The 12,598-nt window shown below is 37.9% G+C and overlaps 2 protein-coding genes across 2 annotated transcripts; one reads left to right on the plus strand and one right to left on the minus strand.

The window, feature by feature from the left end:
* Positions 1-138: 138 nt before the first annotated feature.
* LOC101298788 lies at positions 139-1,963 on the plus strand. The gene is made up of 6 exons (XM_004296613.1): positions 139-435; positions 525-597; positions 710-814; positions 1,005-1,145; positions 1,241-1,303; positions 1,743-1,963. The coding sequence occupies exons 3-6, from the start codon at positions 737-739 to the stop codon at positions 1,779-1,781; spliced, it is 321 nt and encodes a 106-aa protein (XP_004296661.1). The 5' UTR covers positions 139-435; positions 525-597; positions 710-736; the 3' UTR covers positions 1,782-1,963.
* A 5,876-nt stretch (positions 1,964-7,839) lies between these two features.
* LOC101296373 lies at positions 7,840-8,454 on the minus strand. The gene has a single exon (XM_004297963.1). The coding sequence runs from the start codon at positions 8,452-8,454 to the stop codon at positions 7,840-7,842; it is 615 nt and encodes a 204-aa protein (XP_004298011.1).
* Between the last annotated feature and the right edge of the window lie 4,144 nt (positions 8,455-12,598).

Raw genomic sequence — 12,598 nt, forward strand, 5'->3', positions numbered from 1 at the left:
CTCTCTCTCTCTCTCTCTCTCTCTCTCTCTCTCTCTCTCTCTCTCTCTCTCTCTCTCTCTCTCTCCATGTAAATATCAACAAAATAGTAAATTAGCAGATATTAGGGTTAAAGTCTTTTTGATCGAATTGGATTCATTACACCGTGAAATCTGAAATGTTCGATCAGGTTATGCTGTGCGGTGCGGGATTCGTCGGAATTCGTAGGTGTTAGGGTTTTGATCGGAAATCCGAATTCGTAGACGGCGGCGGCAATGCTGTCGAATCACTTGCAGAATGGGATCATCGACGGGCCGAAGCTGGCCTGGTCTCGCCTACCGAACTTGGATGACGCCGAGAACGACGTCATTGGTTTCAGGAAGAAGGGCGACGAAGGCGGCGGCGTCGAGAGCCTTGACTATGAAGTCATCGAGACCTATGCTTATTGGGAAAAGCAGGTTACATTTCTCACTTCAATATTCCGCTTCGAAATTTTTGTTTGAATTTTGGATTGATTTGATTGTTTTTGTTTGGATGAGAACTATAGGTGCAGAGAGGGAAGCTTTATGTTGGATATTATGTGGCTGTGAAGTGGTTCTTTGCTTTGCTTATCGAAATCGGTAAGCACTCGTTGAATTTGAGTCTATAACACTTAATGGAGCTTCAATTGGAATGGAATTTGTATCATTTATTCGATTTTGAGTTTTCAGAAATTGTTTCGGTTGTTTTCAGGAACTGGTTTGAAAAGGTAACCTGTGGATGTGCAGCTGGAGTCTCTGCTGCTTTCAGAGCTCCTGTTGGTGGTGTACTATTTGCACTGGAAGAAGTTACATCTTGGTAATGAAGTTCCATTCTTGTTTATGCGATTAATCTGTTATTAAATGTCTTTTTCTTGGATATTCATGAACATAATCCTAGTTATATACATGTTAGTGTTTACAAACTTAAGTCTCAATGTTGAAACTAATTTTCTTTTAAGCTTATGCGTTTGCGTTTTTATTGACTTTTATGTTTTGTCATCTTGAAGGTAGAGGAGTCAACTTATGTGGCGTGTAATTTTCACTTCTGCAATTGTGGCTGTTGTGGTGCATACTGCAATGGGATGGTGCAAGAGTGGAAAATGTGGACATTTTGGCTCAGGTGGCTTCATAATATGGGATATATCAGAGTTAAGATCTAACATTTCTTCTCTTCTCTAGACATCTTTACCTGCATAGTTTTATTTCTTTGCAAGCTTTCTAACTGTTATCTTTAGTGGTCAAGAGGACTATTCTTTTGAGGAATTCTTGCCAATGGCGGTTATTGGGGTCATTGGAGGTTTACTGGGTAAGTTCTGGGTTCCCTAATCTATGTATTTTTTTTTTTTCTTGTTTGGCATATAATGCCCATTGTCTGTAGCTGAGCTTGGAACAAAAGAGGTGGATTTTTGCTCGTATCTTTGTTGTCAAGACATAGAAAAGCTTAGGTCTTATCAATTGTCTGTAGCTGAGCTTGAAACTTGACTTTTCTCAAAAGAGGTGGTTTGGCATTTAGTGCACATTGTGCTTAGATGTTTTGGATTTCAACTTTTCTCGGTAAATTAGCTGAATGCTTTCAATTTGGTGTATTTTGTATAACTCAATCAGCATACGAGTTTGCTGAAAGAAAGAAAGTGTGGAATCAAAGTTGAAGGGTCAATTTCTTGTTGAAGATCATAGATGGTATGTATGCATAACAATTGGTCCTGCAGGACCTGATCTCTATCTTCTATTAATGATTTTTGCAGGACTTCAGATCTGTCGATGGGACTAGAAATGGAGTTTGAGAAAAATTGCAGAGTGGGTCTGAGTCCCAACACTGTTCTTCCAACTCATCGGCATTCCTGTGTTGAAAAGAGGAGCACAAAAGAAGGCCGCCACGCAGAGATGATCTATTGAGTATCAAGGAGGGGTTTGTGGAAATCAGCTTTCAGCGCTATCGCAACACTGATTTGTGTTGCTCCTTGAGATAGAATATAGTGCAATTGCTTAGAAGAAGTTTGTTAGGTTGTTCAGAACAAACCCTGATTTGTGTTGTTCAGAACTCACCAAAAGTTGTCCTTCTACAAAGATAGAATATGGTGCAATTGTTGTTCTTGTATAGATAATTTGGTCAACATTTTAAGAGCTCAAGATGTAGTCAAATACACTTCTCTTTACATACTTTTCTATAAGATAAATAAGAATGATGTACAGTGATAAATCTTTTATATATGTTACCCTAGTGTTACATGGATAGTTACATATCCATTTTAACAATTACATTAGAATGTTGCGCCATGGTGTAGCGACACAATGCAAATATCAACAAAATAGTCATGGTATAAAGGATAGTTACATTGTTGTTATATTGCTAGTTACATGAGTAGTTACATTGATAGTTACCTTCTTGTGCCCGTGGCAGGATAATGTAGGTACATAAGTGTAATATGTATGTAACTACCCAAATAACTATCAATATGTAGTTACATGGATAGTTACATAGATGGATAGTTACATGCATAGTTACATGGATGGATAGTTACATGCATAGTTACATGGATGGATAGTTACATAGATGGATAGTTACATGCATAGTTACATAGATGGATAGTTACATGCATAATTACATAGATTGCTACATTACTAGTTACATAGATTGCTACATTGCTAGTTACGTAGTTACATACATAGTTACATGGATAGTTACATAGATAGATAGTTACAGGATAGTTATATGGATAGTTTCATAGATAGATAGTTACATGGATAGTTACATAGTTACATGCATAGTTACATGGATGAATAGTTACATGCGGATAGTTACATACATAGTTACATGGATAGATAGTTACGTGATAGTTACATAAATAGATAGTTACATGGATAGATAGTTACGTAGATGGATAGTTACATGGTTACATGGATAGATAGTTACATGCGAATAGTTACATGCGGATAGTTACATGCATATTTACATAGATGGATAGTTACATGCATAGTTACATGGATAGTTACATAGATGAATAGTTACATGCATAGTTACATAGATAGTTACATGCATAGTTACATGCATAGTTACAGGATAGTTACATGCATAGTTACATGCATAGTTACATAGATAGTTACATGCATAGTTACATGCATAGTTACATAGATAGTTAGAGCTTTCACTAACATGAACTGGTGGAAGCCCTACTCAATCTGATTCATACTTGATGCATCATGACTATCAAGCTCTTTGTCGCTGAAAGCACTGCATTTTAAGTCACATTCTTCCATTCTTTCTGATATCCTAACTACTACCTCCTCATCCCATTATGCATGGCGCACCTCACTCACTCTTCCTGGAACTGGAGGCCTTCTACAAATAGACCCATTACCTACAGTCACCCCATAAATATTAGTGTCATCCCAAGTATTGCCACTTCTATATGAAACAAATTCTTTGTTGCTAGCTGTAGTCGATTCAGTATTCCTCATCCCTTTGTGTTCAACAACTTTAGCTTTACTTCACTATACATTCTTAGAACTCAAATACCAAAAGATTTCCACCAAACTCACCCAGATGTGCCTTGACAAACTAAACTCATTCACAACTGAAAAATAATTTCCAAACCACACAAACTAATTTCATTCATGTTAAACCGATCATCATCATCACCATCATTAATAAAGAGATTCAAGTCGATCAATTAATAACTCAAAATATTCAAAGTACAAGTACATCGGTCTCAATTATGCACAAGAAGTGTTCAATATAATACCTTAGAGAGAGAGGAGGTGATTGAGATTGGTTCAAGTGGGACTCTCAGAGCTCACACCTTTTCCCATAGTACACAGAATGGCACTCCTAGAAAAGTGACTTGAGACCCAACTTGGTACGGGTACCGACGTCATTGAAGATAAAAAATCGAAGATCTCCTTTCCGATGGTGTAGCGGCCACAGGGTGAGTTGTTGGCAGCGTCCTTGCCGGAAATGGGTTTCTCGGGGCGAAGTTTCGATGTTGACATCATCGATGATCTCATCGATTTGATTCTATAACAAATCTGCTCAGAGTCAGAGGTTGCCGACCTTGAAATTGTTTCGGTGAGATCAGAGCCCAATCGTCGTCGACCCTTGTTTCACGTTCTCCATGGCCTAGTCAACCTAGAAGAGTTGACAACAAGGCTCATTGACGGCGGAGCCATTGGACTCAACTAGACCTGGATCCAGATAAGAAAGAAAGAGAGAGAGAGAGAGAGAGAGCCTTTTTGTCAGTGGTAGTGTTCGTAATTCTTTTCGTTCTTAGGGCAACGCTTTAAGAGATTTAAATGAGCGTATTGTTTTATCATCAATGAATATTTATTAACAAATTTATCATTTATTACTTCTAAATGTACCTTTTTATTATTTGCCCAAAATAAAATTACAATTTTCTATGACATTGATAAATTAAGAAGAATTTTTTCATTTTATTTTAACTTATCTAGGGTATTACTTGTTCTTAAATAATTTCATGGTCAATTATTCAGAAACAAATTACATATATTGTGTACTTCCTCTAAATTGAAAATTACAATGCATCAAAAATATATAAGCGAATAAATCTTAAGCTAGAAATTAAATTATACAAAAGAAAATTGGGGCATATTTATTCAAAAAAATAAAAACTCAAAGAACGTGTTATAATTCTTTTTTTGTTCACCAGAGCTGACTATAACCAAGCTTGGTGCAGTGGTTCGCGGCTGTGCCTCTAAGTGGTGGAGTCACAGGTTCGAAACACGCAAATTTTAGGGTTTCATTGAATTATGACTCACTTGAATGACGAAGTTGCTCTCAGACTTAACACCAATATTAGCATTTAACGGAGGTCTTAACAACAAGGTATGAAGTTATTCAGGGGGTCATATGTATAGAAAACTAGATAAGACAAACTCCAATTATTTGCAATACCTAGCAAATGGGCGGTTAGCAGGCGGGATTTAGCGGGTTGACGAGCTCAACCAGTTATCGCGGGTTACCCGTTGGAACCCGCTACGGAGTTTTCTTCTTTTTTTTTTTTTTTCATTCATCGCCATCGATATGAGCCGATGTGCCGCTCCACCTCCTATCTCTGCCCCCTCAAGCCTTCCTAGGTCTCGGATTGCCCCTCCCAAGCTATTCGGATTTGACATTCAGAAATAACATTGCCTCAAGTTCGTCGTCACTGCGGAGCTCTCCAAGCCTTTCTCCTCCCTCAGCTTCGGCTTGGACTCTCAAGTTAGTCTTTACTTAATCATATATTAGAATATGTAAATCCAAACCAAGTCATTACAATTCCATTAAGCAAAATAAATTATTAACTCAATTTAGCAATGTCTCATCATAGCTCATGGAGGATATGAAAACTAACCTTGGAGAAAGATGATGGAGAAAAGGCTTTGCAGACTACGACAGCACCAACGCCGGAGCAGATCTTGTGGAGGTTTGGTACTCGGAGGAGTCGAGAGGGAGGTGGAGCTTTCTTGGTGAAGGCGGTTAGATTTGGTGGCCAGTAGGGTTTTCTTCTATTTTATTTCCTTAGCAGGTTAAACGAGCCCCGTTGGACAACCCATTTCCACCCGTTAGTTAACGGGTTACCAACCCGTTAGTGTGAAAATTTAATGGACGGAAATGGACGGGTTTTTAGCAGGTGGTTAGCAGGCAGGTTACGGGTTACGGGCTGAAATGCCAGTTCCACATAACATGGTAAATATTTGTCAGAACATTGGCACAGTTTGACGATCTATGACAGTTGACTCGGTTGTTACCGAGAGCATCTCAGCATAGGGTGAGTCCAAGGAGAATCCAACCATTTGTGGTTTGTCTGCAAGTGAGAATAGGTTGGGTGCTACCACCTAACCACAATTAGATGGCTCCCATAGGATCATTGTAAGCATATGATCCTCCTGGTAGGATCGGTAGTCCCGTTGAAGGTCCCATTGAAGCATTGGCAGAAGCAAACATGTGGTATACATTGTTGTCCATCCACAAATTGTGGGCCTTGAGGAAGAATTCATTTTGGACGAGATTGTATTCGGAGCATGTACCGTGGGTGGTATATTCGTAAGCCCAAAAACCCTGATCAGTGCGCCCAACCGCATAATTCCTCCACGACATGGAGAGAATGATGTTGTAGAGACGATACTAGGAGGAGAATGACATCTGTAGACACAAACAAAGAGAGTAAGAAAAGCATCACGTAAGAGTAAAAAAAGGTAAGAAATGAGAGTTAAACAAAAGAAAGAGGGGAGTGGATTCAGTCCACTTTGGTGAATGTTAACCAACAACCTCTGTTAATCAAACTTAGTTAATCAAAGTCTATCAAAAAACACGCAATCAAACAAATTTCACCCATAATACTTTATCAACCCAAACCCCAAATTTAAAATCATTTCTAATTACAAATCCATCATCAAAGGTTTTGTCCTATTCATGTCGAACAAAGATCAAATGGGGGCAGACTCAGATCGGTGAATATTGAAATGTAGAAAAGAGGCATAATGCTCAAGAACGAAAATTTTTATGAATTTTTGAAAGAGTGGTGCTACATACACCAAAAAGTTATACAAAAAATAAATACCAAATTATGTGGCATCTACCACGTCATCACCTTCAATCAAATAATCTTTAATATATCCATTATTCTTATTTTTAAATTAGCCTAAAAATATATGTATTATGAATAAAAATAAACATAATAATCTTAGATCACTCATCATCAAGGTTTCATCCAAGTCTTCCATGGATATATGCGGATGAACCAAACCATCTTTGTTGGAGATGGTACAATAACTCCCACAATAATATGGTCAGCAATTGTCAACCTAAAAGCTTAAGAACGTCTGCAATCATCTTCTCTTGATCAGCATGTGTAAAGCAACATATTCATCTCATGTATTTACTGTTATTGAGAGCAAATAACCCTCATCGACAACCTGATCAAGCAAGTTGTTCCTCAAGTGCTATAACTCTTGATTAGTAGTGGTGTGGGATATAGCAGCCAAATTTGTTCCCGGTAGATTTCTCAAATTGATGTTTGTTAGCCATGGTCATGACTAAATACAGAAGTTGCAGAATTGTGCGAAGCCATCAAGTAGTGTCAATTTTTTATTAAAGTTTCTGAATTATAGATGATATGAGAAATTTGGGAAGACAAGAAAAATTATTCAAAATTAAACTTTGAATAGATAGATAAACATCAAAGTTGAATCGCACACAATTGTTTGGAAATTTTCTGGTGAAGCCTTTCTGGTAATCAAACCCAAAGTTCAAGAAATATTTGTATTTTTTATTTTTTATTGTAATTGCTTATTTTCATTTTAGCCCAAATTAATTTATCAGGTATACATGTTGGAAATTACTAAGATTAAAATGAATGAAGTGACACATGCCACATCATTTGGTATATGATTTTTGTATAATTTTTTGGTGTCTTTAGCATTTTCCTTTTTGAAAAACTAGGTTTCTTTCTTAAATTGATTACAAAAACGTTAATGAACCGTTAACATGAAAATAAGGGCTAGAAAAATGAGTGGCTAAGAATAAATGTTATGAACGAAATAATATATTTTTTTATCAATGATTTTTAACCCAGGTAAATAAAAAACAGAGCACAACTTCAAACTTTGAAAAGAAAAGTTGAAAAAAACTTCACTTTTTCTGATCTGACATTGTGAAATCCCATGGCAGATCTTTGGACTTGCTGATTGCATACACCATTGGGTTAGAGTGAGCAATAGGCCCTAGGCCATTGGAGAGTACGTAGTGGCGGAGCTATGAATTATCACGGAAATTTCATCGATAATTTCTATATTAAAGACCTTGCTTCTAAACTTTTTTTTTTTTTAGTAAGAAAAGGAAAATTACAACGAAAAACCTCTAGGGCAACCAGTTTGAGAAGAATCTAACTGAAAAGCACTAAAAGCTTGGGGACGGTAACTGCCAACCCAAATCTTCGGGCACTGAAGAGCATGACCCGTATTTGCAAAAACATCCGTCATGAAATTTGCTTCACGAAAGATATGGGTGAAAGAGATATTTTCAAACCAGTGAGCAAGATGTAAGATATCACAGAGAATTGGCTTGATCTTCCAGGGAGCATTGGCGGGATCCCGAAGACTATTGATCACCAACGAGTCCCCTTCAACTAGCAGAATCTTGTGGTTGAAGAGCTTGGCAGCTAAAAGACCGTCTTTAAGGGCAAGGCACTCTGAAACAGGAACATTCGAAGAGTATAGACGCCGAGCACCAGCCACGAGAGGATTACCATTAGAGTTTCTTAAAATATAACCAGCAGCAGCAGACGCATCCGACACTGAGCCATCAAAGTTGAGTTTAACCCAGTTCGTAGCAGGCGGAATCCATTTGATGCAAACAGCCTCTACAGAAGGGGCAGAGGATCCCGGATTGTTGATCTCTCGGTACGCAGAGCCCACCGAAGCAGCAGCAGCTATCACTGATGAATGGTTAAATAACATGGTTTCGGGATTTCCAAATCCGCCAGTAAACCAACAAGCAGTTCTCTACATCAGTACTTGAAGCATTCTTAAATAAAAAGTCCAACCAATCTCCCACAGAATGGTGAGCTGCAGGAGACGGCAAATTACTGCAGTTTGCCCAAACAGCAGCGCTGCAAGAACAATTAGCAAACAAATGGTCAATAGATTCTGTTTCAGAACCACAAAGAGCACAAACATTATCAATTCCATTCATAAACCGAGCTAGATAAGCTCTAGTTTTTAGTCTTCCTCTAAGAAGCAACCAACTGAAAATTTTCACTTTAGGAGGAATTTTCAAGTTCCAAACTCTATTCAAAAGATCTGCTTTAGAATGCTTAGGTAGCTTACTTTGCATCCACGTAGCCGATTTAACAGAAAAAACTCCATTTGAGGCAGGGCCCCAAACAAATTCATCTTTAAAGTCCGCAATGGGAATATTAATAGAGGAGATAACATTACCAGTAGGTCTATCAAGACAAGAAACCAATTTGGGGATGTTCCAGCAACCATTCTCAATAAAATCAGCCACTGTAGCATCAACATCAACATCAATCATGTCTTTGACAGAATCATCTAAGAGATTAATCAAGGGAAAATCGTAGACCCAGTTAAAAGTCCAAAACTTAATATTCTTACCATTCCCAAGGATCCACCTCATACCAGAGATAATAATGTCTCTAACGTCTAAAATTCCTTTCCAAGCGTAAGAATGGTTGGCTTTCTTTTTTAGATCAAAAAAGGAATGCTTTCTTAAATACTTCTGGGTGACAATTTTTGTCCACCAGTTTTCTTTATTGGTCAGAACCTTCCAGCCAAGTTTGGCTAAGGCAGCATTATTGTAAAAAGAAATTAGTCTTAAACCAAGGCCCCCCCAATCTTTAGGGAGGCAAACCTGATCCCAAGCTACTGGAGGGACCTTAGCATCTTTCCCCCAGAAAAAAGATCTCATATCTTTTTCCATAGCCTTAGCAATCTTAGAAGGGCACTTAAAGCAAGAGAGAACATGATTAGGAATAGCAGAGGCATTAGACTTAAGTAAAATGGCCTTGCCAGCTCTAGAAAGCGTCAAGCTTTTCCAGCCACTAAGCCTTTTAGAAATCTTAATGAGCAGTTCTCTAGCATTTTGAGGGTCTTTCCAAAAGACAATATTGTGAATACCAAGATATCTACCAATGGTCGTTTTATGCTTAATGCCAAGTAAATTTGAAATGTTCACGTTCAAAGAAGCCTGTGTCTTATTGGAAAAGTAAATGGAAGACTTATCTAGATTGATTTGTTGACCAGAGGAGGCAGCATACTTCCTGAGGATGTTATCAATATTACGAGCAGCTGTGGAAGATGCCCTGCCAAATATTAAACAATCATCAGCAAAAAGAAGATTAGAAATTCTAAACCCTTTTGGGGAGGAAAGAATACCAACATGATTCTTAGGTTTATCAGTGGCCAAGTTCAAATGTCTAATCAGAGGTTCCATACATAAAATAAAAATGTAAGGAGATAAAGGATCCCCTTGTCTTAATCCCCGAGAGGGGGAAAAGTGACCAGAAGGCTTACCATTCACAAGAATAGAAAAAGAGACAGAAGTGATACAGCTCATAACTAAATCAATCCAACTCTGTCTAAACCCAAATCTGGTCAGAATAACTCTAATATAGTTCCAATCAACAAAATCATAGGCTTTTTCTAAATCTAACTTCACTGCCATTGCACCAGAATTGGCTTTCATTCTATTAAAATTCGAGAATAATTCATGAGCAATCAGAATGTTGTCAACAATTGATCTACCAGGAGCAAAAGCTCCCTGATTCTGAGAGATACACTTAACCAGCAAAGGTTTGAGCCTCGCAACCAATATTTTAGAAATAATCTTATACACAACATTGCATAAACTAATAGGTCTAAAATGGTTAACTGTCTCCGGTTTTTCTATTTTAGGAATCAAAGCTATATTAGTATGGTTTATCATCTTTAAGCAATCAGTTTTATTATCAAAGAAATTGGTAACTAAGGAGAAGATACTTCCTTTGAGGCTTTCCCAGTTTTTCAGAAAAAACAAGGCATTTAGACCATCAGGGCCTGGAGCCTTCAGGCTTCCAATAGAGTTCACTGCCTTTTCTACTTCCAGCATAGTAGCGGGGGCTAGAATGAGGTCATTGTCAATATCAGAAATTCCTCCATTTATAATGTCACAAAAGGAGAAATCCCTGTTTCCAGCTTGATTTCCAGTAGAAGAAAAACGATTCTTAAAACTCTGTACAAAAACACTGGCAATGTCATCATAATCAGTAATCCACATGTCCAAATCGTTTTTAATACCAACTATCTTATTTTTATGTTTTCTGATTGTAGCATGAGTATGAAAGTACTTTGTATACTTATCACCTAAGGAGAGCCAATTTTCTTTGGCTCTTTGGGCCCAGTAAATTTCTTCTTTCTGATAGAAGTTCATTAATTCTCTATTAGTCTCCAAAACTTTATTCTTCAGGTAAATCGAGTTAGGGAACATCATCAACTGATTCTGATAAAAATTAACATCATTCTGCAACTTATTGCTATTATTCAAGAAGTTGCCAAAGGCAACCTTACTCCAACTAGAAATATAATTGGAAAAGGCATTTGAAATGGCAACAAAATTCTTGAAAGGGCATCCTCAATGGTCTCTTGCCAGAAATTCCTAACTATATCAGGAAAATCAGAATGGGTTTGCCACACGGCTTCAACCCTAAAACTTCTAGTTTTAATTACCTTCACAGGCAAGGTAGTCAAAACGACAGGACTATGATCTGACCCAACCATAGGAAGATTCTCCACACAAGCAGAAGGAAAAATCTGCAACCAACTAGGATTTGCAACAACTCTATCAAGTTTTTCAAAAATAATAGTCTGGTCCTGATGTTTATTCGACCAGGTAAAAGGGAGACCCTCAGCAGGCAAAGAAGTAACATTAATATTATTCAAAAAGCGCACAAAGTTATGCATATAAACAGTATTAGGATCACGTCCTCCAATCTTCTCTTCACTACTTGCAACATTATTAAAATCTACCATGAGAACCCAAGAATCCTCATTTTGGGGTTTCCATGTTTCTATGTTATTCCATAAATCAAGTTGCATTCTTTTTGCTGGGTAAGCATAAACAAACGTATGGACCCAACTCTTATTGTTAGCAATATCTGTAATATGACAATGAATGAATCTATTATGCTTAAAAATCACATTCAACGAAACAGTGGAGCTATTCCAAAACAGAAGAATTCCACCACTTTGACCATCAGAGTTAACAAAATCAACATTGTCAAAGTAAACAGAAAGCTTAGAAGCGATCCTGTTGGTAGCAGGATCGAAATCAGAGATCCTTGTATCTAGGATGCATAGAATGTCTAGCCGAAGAGCAACAACTAAATGCTGTACTTGAGCAAAGAACCCTGGCCAGGAACTCCCCTGGCTATTCCAACAAATAACTCTCATTAAAAACATTTGTAGCAAAGTCATTTTCAGAAAGATCGTCCTTACTAGTTTCAATATAATAAATCAAGTAACCGCGCATGCATCTCCAAAATAGCAAAGAAACGCACACCTTGCAGTGTTCAAACAAAGGAACAAGACAGGATACATGCCTGATAATGGTCATCATTTTATTATCATTACCAATCAGAGAAGACTCATTCAAACAATACCCAAAGCAAATAGGGTCATTGCAGAAGGGCGAGAGGATAAAACTTATCTGAGCATGTTTTCCTCGAATAGCCAACTGGAGGAGATGAACCGTGTCACCATCCTTGAGTTGATCGTCCATTGAAATCCAACAGATCCCATATAGCCCCGGCCTCGAAGATACATCGATATAGGTCGGAACGGTAAAGCTTACTTCTCGATCGCAGAAACTATTCCCGTCGCCGAAGAGAAGGCATTCGCCATCAGTCTTGTTTCCGGCAAATTGGAAAAGCCAACAGGTGCATATCACTAGATGATAAACTTTGTAAATACTGGGCCAATTCGTTCTCCAAGTAGAAACCCATGAAGCCCACTCGATCGGGGCTGAACAGAATTGCAGAACAAAGATCAGATCGAAGAGGAGGAGGGTGGTCGCGAAAACCCTAGATTCCCAATTTGGTCCGCGCGT

Source organism: Fragaria vesca, linkage group LG4, assembly GCF_000184155.1.
Source record: "Fragaria vesca subsp. vesca linkage group LG4, FraVesHawaii_1.0, whole genome shotgun sequence".
In the NCBI taxonomy this organism is placed as follows: Eukaryota; Viridiplantae; Streptophyta; class Magnoliopsida; order Rosales; family Rosaceae; genus Fragaria; species Fragaria vesca.